Here is an 18,682-nt window from a genome sequence, read left to right as displayed (position 1 = left end):
GGCTCTTGCTGGAATTGTGTGGAAGTGAACTCCTCAAGAATGTCTCATACTAAGATAATATATTGCCTATGGGAAATAGTCAATAGTAAATGTTTTTGAAATACAGTTTTCTTGAATTATTTATGGAACTACGGAATGCATTTTCTAAAAAGAGACAAACGTAATTTTTCTGCCACTTTCATCTTCGTCTGTATAGGTTCAGGTGGAAGGTCTGACAGGGAATATAAAGTTTGATCAGAACGGAAAGAGAATCAATTTTACAATAAACGTCATGGAACTCAAAAGTACTGGTCCTCGGAAGGTAATTTGAATTGTCTTACAGTGTCTTTAAAGGTTTTACGGTGCTAAGCAGCATGTTAAGGTAGGTAATGAAAGACTAGATTAATTAAAGCATAAGTTGTGATAATATTTGTTTGCAGCTGTACTCTACAATGGTCTTTCATAACAAAGTAAAAATAAGTATTCTTTCTTTCTAACAAATACGAGTTATTTCTGGTGAGTACTATGGGTATTTTCCTTTCAGTTTTGTGGGTTAAACCTTTTGTTTTCTGATCTGAATTGTTATGTGTGAACCAGTATTTGGGGAAATATGCTTCTGAATGACAGATGCCAAATACAGCTTTTCAGAGGTGCTTCTTTAAATGTGATTATCTTTCTGCTTTAATTCCAGACATTTCAGGAAAAGCCAGTTTCTCATGTCTTCCTAGTCTGGACTATTTCATAACCCTTTCAGTCCTACAGGGTGTGATGTTGGTACTGAAACATGTTAACACATGAATGAAAATGGTGGGCATGTATTAGACAAATTGATCTGAACAAATATCATTAGTTCATTCTTTTTACTATTTGTTATTGTCTTTACATAATCAGATATATTTACACTGGTAAACATACTTAAAATAGTTCTCTGTGAGCGTAGATCAAAGGCATAGTAGTAACATGCTTTTACCTTTTCTGTGAAAGTTCATATTCACTGGTGTCTATGCATCCTATAAACTCTCTTTAGATTGGATATTGGAGTGAAGTGGACAAAATGGTTGTGAATCCTCTTGATGGCCCTCTTGGAAATGAATCTTCAGGACTAGAGAATAAGACTATTATTGTCACCACTATTTTGGTAATTAACCTCATATTTTGTCAGAAGACAGTCTGTCCTACAGTCATTTGTTTCCTGTCATTATGTTAGTTTAAATATACTGTCTTATTATTATTTGAGGTTGTGACCTGTTACTCATTATGATGCATAAATAAAATCTGGAAACTAAGGAAATGTATGTGATTCAGTATGCAGTTTTCTTCTGTAGAAGACAACAGTCATTGTTTGAACAATCTAGAAAGTTACAATTTTTAGACCTGAAAGTGGAAATTAAATACCTGCTTTCAAAGGAAAGGAACTTTGAAAGGCAGAACGATAGTGCTAGTTTTAGAGAATGGATTTTGCCAAACAGCAAAGAGACTGGTTCTTATGCTTTGGAATTGTAGCTGCTACAGATTGGTGTATTGTAAAATAAAACATTAAAAGTTGTATTCTGGTTGTCTAGAAAATAACATTCTGTACTGTCACAGAACAGTATTTTTTCGTAAGTTACACAGCTTCTTTATCAGTTTGGACAAGTCACAGGCTAGCATAGGAGTTTTGGTGGATGCAAGAATCATTCAGTAACAACAGAGCAAAGAGGAGATACATTAATATGACTTATGACTCATCACCACTTTTGCTGATGATAGAACTTTATTACATAGTTATTGATATCTTACCTACTGTTTGTATAGTAATTCAATAAAGATATAGCCTGGAGAGCCTGAAGTGTTTTCCAGGGAGGGATACGGTTGTGAAATAGGAAGCAATTTTCTTCTATTAAGACAACAAAAGCAACTAACTGCCATTGCCTTCTTCCATCCAAACTGTATGAGAGAAACTGATTTTGGAATTTACTCTTTCTTCTCTGAATGCATAACTCCTGTTAACATTCATGGTCATTATTAACATACTGCTGGGAATCACTATACCTGTAAGTACTGGTTTTGTGTATGACTCTGGAAAATGCAGCTTTTAAATGTGTTAAGGACATTTCACATTAATAATTAACAGCTAACATATACATAGCATGTATGATTCAGATGTTATCTTCTCTCTTTTTTTTTTTCACATGTAAAAGAAAACTTATTAATCTATGAAGTGCACAACTGATGTATCTTGTCTCTTTACCAAGTAGCTAAGGCAAGTTCTTTCTGTGCAGGAGTCCCCATACGTCATGATGAAGAAAAATCACGAAATGCTTGAAGGAAATGATCGATATGAGGGCTATTGTGTGGACTTAGCTACAGAAATTGCTAAACACTGTGGATTCAAATATAAGCTCACAATTGTTGGGGATGGCAAGTATGGGGCAAGGGATGCAGACACGAAAATCTGGAATGGGATGGTTGGAGAACTTGTTTATGGGGTAAGAATACCTTTTATAATAAAGCTATTAAAGATGAATGATGGAAGGAGTGGGGTTTCGTTTAGTTTCCTCTGTAGAATAGAGGAAAATTAACTTATTACTTTGATAGAGAATTAGTGTTTTGCGTTGGCATGAAAAAATTTGTAGAATTAGATTTTAAATCTTGCAAATGAAGTTGGGGAGAAGTGAGTGCATGTTTCATCCTTCTGACCAGGTGAAAGGCAGTGTATTTTGCTAAAACTTTTAAATGTCATACACTTTTAAAAGGGCATGTGTAAAAAGAGAAGCTTGCAGTATGCCGACCATATGGTTATATGTATTTCAATAAGAAGCGTTTCAACTAAAAATTTCTGAAATTCTCCATAGGATGTGCTTGGTGGAAACGAATGTTGCCGGTGTCTCTGCTGTCCTATTTCCCATTTGTGAAATGCAGTAGAAACTAAACAACTATTTGCTCTGTTCATTGTATTAGCTATTATTTGCCTTTTTTCTTCCTTTACAGAAAGCCGATATTGCAATCGCTCCATTAACTATAACATTGGTGAGAGAAGAGGTGATTGACTTCTCAAAGCCCTTTATGAGCCTGGGGATATCAATAATGATCAAGAAACCTCAGAAGTCCAAGCCAGGAGTGTTTTCATTTCTTGATCCGTTAGCATATGAAATCTGGATGTGCATTGTTTTTGCCTACATTGGGGTCAGTGTAGTTTTATTCCTGGTCAGCAGATTTAGCCCATACGAGTGGCACACTGAGGAATTTGAAGATGGAAGAGAAACGCAAACTAATGAATCAACTAATGAGTTTGGAATATTTAATAGTCTCTGGTTTTCCTTGGGTGCCTTTATGCAGCAAGGATGCGATATTTCGCCAAGGTTGGTTGCTTACCTATTTCAACTTTGTGCATTTTTCATCTCGGCCGTCTCAGCCAGAGGAGGTTCATGGTGCATGTATTTTCACTCTTGGAAATAAATTAATTGCTGTTTTTTCTCTCCCTAAAATTACAAAAGTCCTTGAAATAAAAGCAGTGGTCTGTGACATGGGATATGATGTATTTGATCGATACTGTCTTAATGTCGATCATACATTTGCCAAGGGAAGCTATATGCACCATGCAGAGACTGTAAAATGCATGAGGTTCAAGTCATTCCATGCCTTCTTGGAGGGGTACCGTGTTTTTGCTGCATATTCCCATTTTACAGTTGACAGTGCATATGGTTCACAACAACTGTAATGGGAAAAAGGGTAACATACTAGTCACAAACTACACAGGCAGCACTTCCCATCTAAAACTCACTACATAACAACAGTTTTTCTTCAGGAGAGCCTTAAACTGAAATAAGTCGTGTGATGGTTCTAATTTCATATGAATAGTTGCAAAACACTGCTGTTTTTCCGTGACCTAGTTCTAGAAAAGTCACAGAGGAAATCACTGTAATGAATTTGAAGGTCCAGTTTATAAATGCTTAATTCCTCATGGATTTTCACCTACTTTATTAGGGACAACTGCAAGGCACTTAGGTTAATTCCTTTGCAGCTCATTAAATATTCTATTTCCCTTGTGTGCAAGTGGTCCTAGCCTTAATTCAGCAAAGTGGTAGGTAGCTAGGTAAATAACTACTTGATGCTTGAAGGAATTATAGCAACAAGTGAAATAGGGCAACTGGGTTTAAGGAAATCAAAGCAGAAGACCTGTTTAATTATATTAAGTGATATAACTTCCTTCTAAACATCCTAAAGTAAGACAGGAAACAGGACAATTTCTAGTAAGTCTAGTGGTCAGTGAACAAAAAAAATGACACCGGGGAGAATTTCTTAGCTGTAAGTCATGCATCCCAAAAGTCAACAGGGGGTTTTCAAGTTATTCTACTGCAGAAATAGCAGAGCATTTATTGTGTGAGAACTTCAGCAATTCTGTGTAAAGGCTGGCATATCACAGTGAGGTATGCCAGCCTTTATGATGCAGCACACGATGGATTTGGTGAATAACACAGTAAGAATTGTATACAAGAAACGAGACAGTGAAGAGAGCAAATTGTTTGAGGTCATGAGAAGCTGTGTTAATTTCAGTCCTGTGGGGTTTTTGCATCAGTTGCACACTTCACAGGTTTAGTTGTCTGCAAAGTCCTCTATTAGCTACAAAATTATTTTGATTGCATCAAGGCCATAGTAGAATAATGATCTTTTTTTTATTATTGTTATTTTACTGGCTATTAAAGCATAACAGTTGTTGTGCACGGTTCGATAACTTTTGAAGGGTGATCTAAGAATAATGATTGTAAATGTTCATCATAAAAAGTACATGAAACTCCACTCATTTTGGAGATTCAGCATTTAGTTTTAGTGATGTGTTTAACAGCTCTTCATTGCAAACATATTTTTGAGGAAATTGATTAGTTGTGTTTATTATCTGTATATTATAAAAATAGAAAAGGACTGAAAACATCTCAGTTTTGTTCTTGCAGCAAAACTATCACTATGGAATTTGAACCCCTGGCAAATGAATCGGAGTATCTGCAGGCATCTTCAGACATCAGCAAAATATTTTTGCAAAGTTAAATTTTGCACTATTTCTACTATTTCTCTAATGAAAAATTACAACCACTGTAAGAATTTTAGAGTAGACAAGGCTAGAGCTGGGGCTTCCTGACTCTGAAATAAAAGGTGGTTCTGGATACGACTGGACCACCTGGAAACTGGTCTGCAATCCCCATGTTGCCATCATGGGTAGCAGAGAAACAATAGCGTAGAATAAAATAATGTATTATATGATAATAACTTACAGCAGAGTTTTCCTCATCTTTTTGAGATGTGCGTGTACTCTCAGTACTGCCATATAAAACCTTTTGAAGTACAGGATGTGGTGCACAAATTTAGGTAATTGTGCACAGAAATTGTTACTTGGTATTTAATGATCTAATGAATGACGTGCTTGTAAAGTGTGGGTTCATACTTACATATGATTATCAATCTTTAGAAACGTAGAAGTGTACATTAAAAAAAGGAATTATTCAGTTAACTGGAACACACCTTCTGGGAAAATTCAATATACAAATGCCGAAATTTTACTTACAAAATGTCATGTGGGATCATAATGTCTGTATTGGCGTTGAGCTTATTCGTTTCTCACAAAGTCAGTGGCAACTTTGTTGCTGACAGATAATGGGCTTTAAAAGATCAGTATCAGTTATAGCAGGTGTCATCAGTACAACAGAAAGTGCCATAAGATTGGCAGTTATGAAATACACATTTTCAGAGATTTTACCTTGCAAATATGGATTTATCATAGAATTCTATCTTTTAATTGCAGAATTACTTTATGCTCAAAGTACCTCCATGTCAAAATGTATAATATTTTCTCAAAGGTAACAAAGCATATTTTCAGAATACATCTCAGTTAGAAAGAGTTGAAATAATTTCTTTTCTATGGTCCATTTTAGTAACCTGTTCTGGACCTTGTCTGACTTGATTTTCATGTGGTAGAGTGAATTAGTGAGTCTGATATGATGTGGAATAAATCTTCTAATGTCTTAATTATGACAGAGGTTTTATACAATAGCTGTTAGTAAAAATAATTTGTCCAGAATCGGTTCTATTTATTTCTGTTCCCAGTTTAATAACTCAGCTTCACATAACTATCATGTTTAAATGTGTAGATATGTATATAGTTATATCTATCTATATCTATTCTATGTCAGAATTAGTTTGAAGTTAAATTCACAATACAGTAGGCTGGGTGAGTGATTTGTAATCTGTTTGCTTAATAGATAGAGGAGACACATCAAGACATACCTAAGCTACTGCAACGCCTTAGTACTAGACTTTCAACTACATGCACATTTCTGCCAAATAATTAAGCACATCTCCAAAGATTATGTACTCCTTCCTATAATGTCTTGTTTGGAAACAAAGTAGTAAGTAATTTCAAAGTTTAAAGGATCATTTAAAAGAATGTCAAGTGTGACAATAATGCAATATCAGTATTTCTTTTCTATTAGTTTTCTAGTATTGAAAATTGTTTAATTTCTCTGGTTAAATTTCTATACTGTTTTATATTATAAATTTTCTTGAGTTCTCTTTTCTTCTCTCTTCTTGAGCAGGAGATGCAAAACAAAGATCTATACGCGCCCACCTGCTGCTGTTAAAAACCTCAGATTATTAGTAGTTAAAAATATACTTTCTCCACCGTTTTTCTGTATTATCACTGATTGTTTCATGTCTAGTCCTCGGTTTGTTAAATGCTTGTATCTTTCACAAGTTGTGTTCACTTTTTAGTTTATGGATCTTCCTCGAGACAGCTTTTATTGCAAATAATGCTATTTGTTTCTCAGTGTAGATTGTCCACAGCAGCTGTTGTTTCGTGGGAATCAGTCTTTGTCTTAATGTCTTAGGAAAAGCACTAATACCTTAAGCAAGCTAAAGGTATTTAAAAATTAAGTGCATACTGGTTTATCTGAAAGCACTGTTCCACTCATTTTGTTTGATTCTCTTCATAATGTCGCACAAACAAGCTTATGTGTTTAATAAAGCACATTATCATGGGAGCAGTTTCCTTACAGGGTGTTCAGAACTTTGAAGAACTGGATCACTAAATTCTCCCTAAACTCTGGAGTCCTGATTTCAGCAAGGTTCAGGAAATGTAGTCGAGTATGTCTTCATTTCCAGTCTGAGTAGTATGCAGAACTGTGCTACAAGATAGTCTGAAATGCTTCCTTTTAGTGTAATGCATCATTTGCATAAATCTGATAACGTGTTCCTTTTAAGGACTTTCATTTCACTTTACAAATCCATTTCATACTTGTTATTAGATCCCTGTCTGGGCGCATTGTTGGAGGTGTGTGGTGGTTCTTTACCCTCATCATAATCTCATCCTACACGGCTAACTTAGCTGCCTTCCTGACGGTTGAGAGGATGGTGTCTCCTATTGAAAGTGCAGAGGATCTTTCCAAGCAAACAGAAATTGCTTATGGAACATTAGATTCTGGCTCCACTAAAGAGTTTTTTAGGGTAAGAATTTCTACTTTTTAGATTTCTGTTTTGTTTTAAATAGGTAATTATTCATGTCAATGTGTTTTCCTTGGGTTGCTATAGAAATGTGGTATGTGCAGCCTAACTCACAAGTATAAGTGTTTCTGTTTTTTCATTATTTTTACATTTTATTATGTATATGTAAATAAAGGGCCATATTATAAATATTCAAAGCAAAAGTGAGTGCAAGGAATTACCTAAAAAATATTCCACTGTGAAGTGAAAAACAAGGTTTGTTCAGAGAAGGGAGTTGATATCATTTGTCTATTTAATAGCTGTGCTGTATTTTAGGTAGTCACACAATGAATAGGGACATAAGAAAGTGCACAGTCGTGTTTTAATAAGTATTTCATATGATTTTTCAAGCTTGCAGGTGGGAATAGGATACAACCCTGTTGGCTGCTTTAGTAAAACTATGCCTGCCTTTGAAAACACTATTGTATTTGCATTACAGTAATGCCTTGGAAGCCTAGCATTCCTCACATTCTACCTCTGTGTATTTCAGTTTTAAAAATGCATGAGACTTCCAGTCTCATCTTTTCCAGTGTGTGAATCTCAGGCTGCCCTTAAGACACCAGCCAGCTAACATGGTGAAACCCATCCAGCAAATGAGCAAGACACCAAGGCTGCTGGGTAGAATACCATGATGGTTTGGCCTAGTCTGTGTGCTCCGTGTGTTACTTATAAGATGGAAATTGATCTGAAGTACTACAAATACAAAATGCCTGTTGTTTTTATGTTTTTCAATGGATTATGATAGTGCTGGGTTTAAAAAAAATGTATTTTAAAATAGTTTACATTTCAAACATAGCCTGCCATGAAAATGAAATAAAATAAGTTCTTACAAATAGTTGTTAGGTACTGTATAGTTAGAGTAGTAACTGCTGAATTATGTTTCTAATAGACCATTATTTCACAGGATCCTGTAATGCATGCTTAACCGGTAACATACTAAATAGGAACCATACTTATTTCAACTGTAGAAAACCATTATCTTCTGATTTTGATGATTGATCCAGCTGCTGATGGCATTCCTATTGATTAAACCAAAACTAGCATCAGGTGTATGAGTTAATAAAAATGAGATCAGGTTTGTGCTAAGAGTGTTTAGAAGCATACAAGCATGTGTTTCTGGTTTTGTGAACATAAAACTTTTAGATCATGTCTCATGACTTTACTGGGGATTGAATGTGAAAGACCAGTAGGTCAGTTCTTTCGACTAGTTTCTCTATAGAAATTTTAAGTTTTCTTTTAAAACAAAAAATGCTTGTAATTGCGTTTATCTGTCAGTATGTAGGTTTTGTGCTCCTAGCACATACATACATCTTTCCAATTACACTTTTGCCAAACTAATGTTTCTGGTGATTACCCAAGCATTCATAATTTGTGTAAAAATCAGGTGGAGGCTTTGTGAGAGCATATTCTTTACCTTTTATTAAGTTAGCTTTTGCTCTGCACAAACAAGGCTATAATCATCTCTGGAAATTTCTTCTCAGCAATTGCTATCACAATTAAACTGGTGTATTGCATATAGTGCAGTTTCTTTGCCTGATGGCTCTATCTACTATTTGCTAAAAATCATTTAGGCTTGCCCAATTTTTTTTTTCAAGAAGTAACAGCCGTCAGAATTTCTTTCTAAGAGACCTGAAACTTAAGTTTCAAGGATGAAACTCTCTGCTCAAGGCAATGTGAAAGCATTTTCTAGCAATAAGGAGACTAAAATTTCACCTAGAGCATTTCTGTATGGTGGCTGGATGGGAGTGGATGTGTGGTTTTTATATGACCTGAAAAAACTCTGAGTATTTTTCTCACAGCAAGCTAAAATGGACTGGCTTTGTTACCATCATGAATTAAAAGAAACATTTGGGGTTTTGTTTTGGTTGTTTTTTTTACTTTCAGTTAGTCTGTTTTCTCTTCAAGAAGTGGTATTATTTGCAAGATTGTTTTCTATTGATAGAATGTATACTGGATGTAAATCTTCACCAGTAGACCCCTAATTCCTGGAATGGCACAAAATTTAGGGATCTTTGTATACTGGCATTGAAAACAATTCTGGGGATGAAACCCGTAGACTGAATTTTCTTTGCTATTAAAACATGATTTCTGATAGTATTTTACGTAAGTGAAAAGAGCATTTTCCAAGAAGGAATTCTCAACAATAAGCTAAATGTTGAAAGTTAGCTGGAAAATCCTACCCTGAGTAGCTGAATATATGTATGCAATGTTGATTGAAAGAAGGGGTTCAAGTCTTTGTTCAGCTTCTATGACTGCTTAAATGACATGAACTCATTGAGATGTTACATTAGCTTGGGTGTGTCAGGGACATCCTATTAGTGTGTTCTGTGTTTTGTTATCGGAGTCTAGGCTTTCAGCCACCTACCATAGGTACATGCCAGTTCATGTCTGCAATGGCTGTGGCTGACTCCAGTGGCTACCATGGTGAGTAGAGGAATCCAGACAGAGGTTAGAAAAACCCAGGTGGAGGAAAGATAGTGGCTCACCCCACACCCTACAGACAGTATGGCAGGAGGCTTACAAGCTAGTCCATGTTGCTTGACTTGGAGATAACAGCCTTGGTACGCATGACAAAGTATGTACTGCCTTTGCACTTTGAGTACAGACTCCTTAGCTTTAAAGGTAGTACAGGCTAGTAGGAGGTACTCCTGCCAACAGTGAGCAGAGCATCAATTGGCTTTGAATCAAGAAACGTAACTGAGAAAAAAGGGATAAAAAGGCACTGTACTCTAGTGTTCCTAGTACTACTTTAAGGTGAAAAGCAGAAGCTTGGTACGTCCTACATGCCTACATAGAAAATACCAGTGTAGAAATAATGGATTTAACAGTAGTTGTAAAAAGGAAAAAAAAAAAAAGAAAAAGATAATTAGAGCTTTTCTGAACAGTAATCATCAGCAGGAAACTATTACTTCTTAGTAATAATATTATAGATGCACATTTCTTCTCTAATGGCAGAACCATCTGGTGTCTTTATTATATATTTGTAAATACCAGACTATGTAGTACTTTTCCTCAGGAGATCTCAAAGTTGCTAGTAGTAGAATTGTGAGTATGACCCAAGTCTTCAGAGTTCTGTTCCAGTAAGTGAGTATACTTAGCACTTCTGATACTTAGTAGTGCCTCTGTCTTAATGTTCTTAGTGGGTTTGGTGCTTCTAGTGTTCTTAGTCCAACTGAAAGCCTAAACAAATATATGTATACACACATATATATATATAGTGCATTCCTGTTGCATTTTTTTTCTTGGGTTTACAACCTGAAATAATAGGCATAGCACTGAAGAAAATGTGTGTGGCTGTGGTTTTCTAGAAGTGTATCACTTTTCTGAAATCACTAGTGGATTTTAATGGTCAGGATATCAATAGGACTGAAAGATCCAGGAGTCATTTCGGTTGATTTTGTACAGGCACATCATCTGTATAATTGTCAGATCACAAATACTACTTAATGGAGCAGTAAATGGTGGGATGGTGGAATTTTATCACTCCAGTATGTACTATTAATACTACCCACAGTTGCACAATATTTTTGCCTTCAGTGATTTCTCAGCTGCAGTTGATGTATGCATTAGCCAAGACACATACTTGAACTTTGAAGGGAAAAAAAAAAATGTCACTAGCCCAAGAAGACAGACTACTGCTCACCTACACTGCAGAGATTAATTTTAAACCATTGTCTGTATGTGTTAACTCCTGAAGTTGCCATGCTTACCTTCATGGGCTACAGCACTGGAAAAAGAAAACAAAGTACAACAGTGTAAGTAAGCTTAACATTCACTGGAACATTTCCTTGCTTTCCACATGCTTTGAAGGCACACTTAAAGTTACTATCACCATGATACAAAGACAGCAAAAGCTGATTACTTCTACAGTTCTATTGTGTTTGCTGTATGCCTGGCTCTGTTCATCAAAAATATGTACAAACCCGATTGACAAATGAAATCAATCATGCTTCCTTTTTTCCACTTTAAAGGATGGATTGCAACTGGTCCCATGTGTAAGGTAAGAAGATATCTCAGAAAGAAAAAATGACATGTAGAGCAGTAATTAGACTAACTTACATTCTGTCTGCATTGTTTTTTATTTAAAATCTCTTTTGACATACCTATTTTTGAACCAACAACATGACATGGACATATCAATCTGTTTCATTTTGTTTTGGTGGCCTTTAATAGTAGATCCTCTGCCAAAGTAAAAGCAAACAGAACTGCTCCATAACAAAGAAGTATTCTTTAGCTTTCACTGAAAAGACTTTGGAAGAGTTGCTTATTCTTGCTTAAGAGGCAAGAGTTACAGAATGAAAAGTTGGGCATAGGAAAAATGCTGGAAAAGTAACAATCCTTGCTGTCTTATAAAGAATTTCTCTTCCATACTGAAAAGCCAGCAATAAACTTAAGAGCTGACAGGACCTTCTGAGTTTTTTCTCCTGCAAAAGCGTTGTTTGTTTAGAGGCAAAGAAGGTTTGGCCTGAAGAGATTAGTATTACTGTCTTTTTCTGAGGATCTTCAAAGTGGTCCAGTGCCTCTAGATGTATAAGTACTTTGAAATATGTTTTTAACTTATAAAGGTATTTATTATATTACATGAAATTACAAGAGAGAAATCACACAGCAGTCTATGAACCTCAGTCTGTTTTATGCTCATCAAGATATTTGAGCTCCTAAAACAACCTCACAGGAAATCTCTAAAACCAGTGAGCAGAAAAGAAACACTCTGACTTTTTTTAAAAGTAATTGAGGTAAAACATTTTGATTCAGACTTCAGCCTCAATTTTTGAAGTTTGAGATGTAGAAGAATTGTAGAACCCATGTTTCCAGAGGTTAAATTTTGACTAGCTCCACAGAAGCCTTTGAGGGGCAAAGGAGACAAAAGACTCAGTTATGAAATATTTGGTGACTTTTGCCACAGGCTCTACATGGTACCTTAAGAGGCAGTGGCTATAGGGCTGGCATTTCATGAATCTGCAAAAGAGATAGGATTAGAGAGTATGGGTTTGGCTTTTTCAGTTTGACGGGCAAAAAAGAAAGGTGTGTAGCTGAAATACTGAGGAGAGGTAGATCTGAGTGCTGAGATAATGAAAAGACTGCCCTTTGCATCCAGTAACATACTGGTGAAAGTACGGCTATACTCTTTTGTAGTCTAGAGGGTTCAAGTGATTAATTTTCAGTGTTTTATTGGTGGGTTTTTTTGAGAGCCTTGTATCAGGGCAAGACACGAAAGAATTGATTTAGGCTGTTGTGAAAGTACTCTTAAAAGAAAGAATGCAGCAGTCAATACTTCCTTTTTCCCTCAAAGCATCCCTTTTTGTTATTTTTCAGGTTTCATTTTCTTTTCTCTCCCTATTACCCAAGATTCTAATGTCTTTCGCAGGCAGCTCTGTGAGCCCAGTGACCAAAACACTGTGGTGCCTCAGAAACCGTGTTAGATATATTACTCAGAAAGATTCATTTCAAATTAGTATTTGCATAATATTTATTAAAAATAAAATGTATTCCTTTCTAATAGGATTTTATTTCCTTTTTTGTATGGAGAAAATTGTGTCTGATAGAAGAAACTTACCCCTGATACTCTCTTTCAAGCTTTCATCACGTTTTCTTAGATGTTCTAATCAAAGTATGCTCTGCAGTAGGTAATTTTGGCTGGGCTGAAATTAATTTGCAGCAGTATAGTTTGAAGATTCTCCAGTGCTATGTAATTCATTTTATAAATTGATAACACACTAAAATAAGTATGAATGCATATAAGTTCTGTTTGTACTACTCCTGGGGGCAGATTATTCCATAATACCACACTTGTTATGGTTAGAAACATGCTTTCGTTTTCCAGTCGAAATGTAATTGTAGCTAGTTTATCCTCAATTGTTACAGTACATTTATATTTATTATGTACTTCTTTTTTCGTCTCAGCATTTATTTTCCAGATGCATTAATACAAATCTAGTATGGGGTTGTTTTTCTGAGCTTTCATCTCTGTCAAGAAAACTGTGTTTATTTGTGATTTCCAAGCAGGGCATTTTGGTCACCAATCATCTCATAGCTCTTCTCTGTGTGTGTGTGTGTCATAGTTTGAATTAATTGTCCCTGAATGTGGTTGAACAGAGATGTACATCGTATGCCATCTGAGATGTCTGCAATGCTTTGTAAAAAGGCATTAATATTTCTCTGTCATCTCTGGAAATAACTTTCTCCCAATTGTATCACACTGTTTTCTGTCAATCTTTTTGATTTGCATTTGTCCTGGTTTTTATCAACTGAAAGTCTTCAATTTTATGGCAGATTTTCTTATTGGTCCCAAAGTGCTGGACCATGCTTTTGAACTGGAAGGTTTTGTTTAATTTCAATGATTCTAGTGCTCAGAATTTTCTTCTTCCCATATATAACAAATAGTTTTCCTTTGTCTGGCTTGATGTGTTTTGATACCCCAATTTCCTTTCCTAGGAAAAGTTGCTAGTGGTTTCATTTTTTCACTAAAAATTTACATCTGAAGCTGTGCATGCTGCAGACCAAACAAGCAGTAGTCGCTTTGACTGCTTTTCCGTTCTTGTTAAGTCCAGTCAGTATGTTTATGGTTCTGGATGCCAGGAGTAGCACCTGCAGTTCACTACAGATCTGCAATTGCTTGAGAAATTGCTTTTGTGTTCTGAGATGTAGTTTATTCCTCCTTCCACAGTGTGAGTGCAATAAGTTCTTTTTGATTTGCATCCATCTTGTTTTGATCATTTCTATTGCTGTACCCTCATTCCTATTTTCTTTTACATTAATCTCAGCAAAAAACAAAGCTAAAAGTGTACGTTTAGATTATGATCTTACTTCTAGGTGGTCTTTGTTTTTATGTGTAGGTGTCTTTGTTCTCTGCATTTCTTCCCACCACACAGCAGATATACTTTCCTTACTTGTGTTATTTTTTTACTCAAGAGGTTTGAAAATCTGTTGCTGATTTTTTCAGTTCAATTTATATGACATACTGTTTCCTTTATGTTATCAGGTTTTCCCTGACAAAATCAAAACCATTCTTACAAATCCACATTTGTACTATAGTGATGTGGCAAAGCTGTTGTAGTAGATAATGCAACATGGCTGCAGTACAGCTGTCCCTCTATCAATGGGTTTATTACAGTAAAGTTCCAGGAATGGACAGCAGATTTTCCTTGTGACTAGGACCTCAAAAAGAACAGATGGATTTAGGCCATCATTGTGGAAATTAGTTTGTGTGACAGTTATGAGTTTTTGAAGAAATGAGATTGAAACAGTCTGCTTTGATTTTTAGAAATATGCTGAATGACAGGGAATAATTATGGTTCTTTTGAAATTAAATCTCAGAGAAGGAGTTATTTCAGCAAATATCTTAACAGGAGTTAAATGGTCGTGAAACTTTAACACTAACATCTCTTCTTGAAAACTTAACTCTTCAATTCACATGAAGAATATGATGATGACATAAGGTCCTTATTTGCACATTCTTGGAGAAAATGTTTTTAAGTAGGCTTTTGAGGAATAGATTCTTGTGGTAGAACGTTTTACAATTTTTATTAGAAGACCAAGTATATTAAAGATAGTTGAAGTAGCTCAACTAATGAAAGCTGGAAAGCCATAAAACTAAATCTTAAGAACATATAACTAATTTTTACCAGTACTGAGTAAAATTATCAATATATTACAAAATTTAGATCTTCCATCTGTTTGAACTTTCATTCATCTTGAGTGTTCACCCAGTATAAACAAGGTGAAGTGTTTTAAAGTACCTAATCTTGAGCTAATGAAGAGGCTGAAAAACTAGTTTTGTCCTTTTCTGCATTTTTGGATGTATCAGTAATTGCTTTACTGTGTGAATTGGCAAAATTAATTTGTTGTTACACTTCCTAGCTACTGGTGACAATACCAGTTCGTGATCTTTTATTAATTATGGAAGGTCAACAAGATGGTTACAGAAACCATATTTGAGAATTAAAGTTCTGCTCCTGCAGTACAAGATCATCATCTAATAGAATGATGGAGTATTCGAGTTAGTAGTCTGAGGGGTTATTTCTGTCAGACATGCTAATTACAGCACCCCAATTTTAAGAATAATAGGTCTTTAAATGACAAAATGGAGATTTTATCTGATGACCCACAAAATACAGTTAATTAATTTGATAAGGCTTTGCATAATTTAATTTCCTAATGAGCTTCTTAATGAAGGTAGTCTTTTACATTTAAATGGGATGTGTACTTTGTAGTAATAATAATTTTCATAGTCAAAATGCCCAGTGGTGACGTGATACTGAAAAAAAAAAGTGTTAGCTCCTAGGGCATTTTTGTATCAGTTCCTTGATTTTCCTAGTAAATAAATGATAGAGAATGGGAGGAAAAAGTGCTCGTTGTGAACATTAGGATCTTGGACAATTACGTTGGTGTTGATTGTAATACCAAAGTTTTAAATAGCTTTTAACAATTCATGTATACATTGGAGTGTCACCTTGCAGTAGCAATCAGCCACAGTAATTAAGAGCAGTGCAGGTTATTTCCATATTCTTACATTCTTATATTCAAATAATACAAGCAATCTACAATGGCTCTGTTGTTTGCATAGCTGATAGCAAGTCGTGGTGTTTTTTATGGAGCACTGTTGTCCTTTTAAGGTTTTGGTGCTTTTAAAGAAAGAGGAGATAGGAAAGAAGTGTGAAAGCCCAACTTGCATGCCAGGCATCCTGCTTTCGCAAGAATTCTGTTTCCTCATGGTTTAGTCTGCTATTGTTGATGACTGCATGAATGCAGTTTAGGGAAATGAAGGTGATTGCATAGGAATAAAATATATGGTCAGATATAGCACTGTCCAGATTTAAATGACTGTAATTTTTTTCGCAATGTGTTTGAATTAGGGTAAGTATACATTCTTGTTTTTATGAACAGATAATTTTGGCCTTTTGAGTGAGTGTGTGTATACAAAATCCTAGATGAAGGTATCTTAACACTGCCTGTTTCTACATCCTTAAGCTGTACCTTTCAAATAAAAGACAAATTCTGAAAACAAAATACTGAAGGAAATAAAGTGACACACTTCTGAAAACAAACTATTACTAAATATGTTGTGTGGCAGTATAAACAGAAGCCTTAGAATTCGCATGTATCCCCTAGGTAATGGCTCATTGCTCTTTATGAGTCTAGACAAGGTCAAGGACTAGGTAGGGATCAAGAGTCTGAGCTGTATGAATTCCAGTTTTAATGGCTGCAGAGGACTAAGTCGTGGCTAATTGTGAGTGCTGTTTTCTAGTGGTTTTCATGACAGATTTTTATTTCCATGGTTGCTGGGTCAGGTATTCCTACCTGCATTTATACAGCAAGGAGTCTGTGAGCCATCTAGTGGGAGGTTCCTTCTTAACACTTGCCCATTTGGGAAAATGTTCCTTGTAAGAGTTCCTTGTGCCTTTTCCTGTCCAGCTGTTACTTTGTTTTGTTTGGGTTTTTTAATGCTTTTTTTTTCCTTTTTTTAAGGTTGAATGAACAAAAGCAGAAGAGACTTTGCTAGACCTCTGTTATTTGATATATATCAAAATCTGTAAAAGCTAATTTCAGTAAACCAGGAAACAGTGGAGTAAGAAAAGGCAGTTAAGTGTTCAGTTTATGAACCTGTTCATGACAGTTGCCTAAATGGAATAAAGAAGGCTTATTTATTTAGTATTTGAGTGTTTGTACAAAAATAAAATAAGGTTTAAATGCCAGCATAACCTCTTGTCTTCTACAACGTGGGATCAAAGTACCTTCTAATGAAGTTGAATTGATAGGCACCCAGATGGGTGTTGTAGCTACTGGGTTCGGCAGTAGCAGTCATTTTTCTCCTTAGCAGCTGGTGCAGTGATAACACCGATGTTTTTAGTTGTTGCTCAGTAATGTTTACTCTGACCAAGGACTTTGTGAGTCTCATGCTCTGCCAGGGAGGAGGGGAAGCCAGGAGGAAGCAGAGACCGGACACCTGACCTGAACTAGCCAACGAGGTATTCCATACCACAGCACGTCATGCCCAGTATATAAACTGGGGGCAGTTATCTGGAAGGGCTGGATCACTGCTCGGGTCAGGCTGGGTGTTGGTTGGCAGGTGGTGAGCACCTCTATTCCCTTCCCTTGTTATTTCCCTTATCATTATTATTATTGTTGGCAGCAGCAGTGATTTGTGTTATACCTTAGTTACTGGACTGTTCTTATCTCAACCCGTGGGAGTTACATTCTTCTGATTCTCCTCCCCATCCCTCTGGGAGCAGGGGGAGGAAGGGGGGGGTGGGGGAGTGAGCGAGCGGCTGTGTGGCTGACTTGCTGGCTGGGCTTAAACCACAGCACTGCTTTTGGTTGAACTGAATGATGCAAGACAGCTCTACATCAACTTTTAAGTTTCCGCTTTTAGAAAGCAAACCTATGGTAATTCATGAAGTAGCACTGTAAGAATTTTTATAACACTGTTGGAACCTTGATGTCCCTTGCTTAGTTTGTAGTGGTAAATCCCTCATAGCAAGTTGGACGTATGCTACCAAGTGAATGTTGACCTACTGTGAAAGTGGCATGGAGCATCTGGGTTTAATGAGAGAGCAAGTTTAGAAAATGAGAATTCAGCGAATACTGAGCTCCTTCATATGAGGCTGGATTTTGAGTCCAAGCTTGAGTGGACTCAGAAAGGACAAGATTGAACATCCTGCACAGCTGATAGCTCTGCTTCCAGGGAAGTGAGCAACAGCAGCAGGGCTCTGCGAACAGATGATAGAAAGCTGTGCACTTAGGATTTAGACTTTCTTTATGTACTATGGTGAAGTTGATTGAGTCTGTAGGACATTAAGTAGCCGGACTGACTTGGATCTGCAGATGGAAGTGTTTCAGGCATGGAATGCCGTTTGCTGTCTTTTAGAGGGAAAACCTGTCTATACCTACGTGTCAGGCAGAGAAAAGTGTAGTATTGGATTTTTGCTGATATAGTTCACAGTGATAGTTTAATTTGTGAAGAGCTTTTCAAAGGTGATGCAGTATGCCCTTTTTCAGGGTTACCCTAGCTTTTAGGTTCATATTTTTTAGGATCTTGGATGAAATAAGAATAGTGCATACACAGTGTGGCAGATATACCAGGAATCTGAAAAACCCACTGTGCCTTCACCACACAGTTACTTTTCTCAGTCGTTCTGGCGATGTTGAGTAGTATGTCCGACTCTGGATCTTAATGGGTATCTTGGGTATGTGT

General features: G+C 36.2%; 1 protein-coding gene across 2 annotated transcripts in view; it reads left to right on the top strand.

Annotated features, from left to right (window-relative positions):
• The window catches only part of GRIA2 (glutamate ionotropic receptor AMPA type subunit 2), a gene marked incomplete at both ends in the record, with an annotated part of 87,975 nt that overhangs the window by 64,760 nt on the left and 4,533 nt on the right, over positions 1–18,682 (top strand). For both annotated transcript variants that reach the window (XM_080614307.1, XM_080614306.1), the window contains 5 exons: positions 197–301; positions 1,007–1,117; positions 2,241–2,447; positions 2,950–3,320; positions 7,254–7,452. In XM_080614307.1, coding sequence (XP_080470433.1) covers positions 197–301; positions 1,007–1,117; positions 2,241–2,447; positions 2,950–3,320; positions 7,254–7,452 — 993 coding nt within the window. The remainder of the gene's footprint in view (positions 1–196; positions 302–1,006; positions 1,118–2,240; positions 2,448–2,949; positions 3,321–7,253; positions 7,453–18,682) is intronic.

This window comes from Psittacula echo, assembly GCF_963264785.1.
Source record: "Psittacula echo genome assembly, chromosome: 1".
Classification (NCBI taxonomy): Eukaryota; Metazoa; Chordata; class Aves; order Psittaciformes; family Psittacidae; genus Psittacula; species Psittacula echo.
Note: the sequence above shows the minus strand (reverse complement) of the source record. Positions and strands in the feature narration are given on the sequence as shown.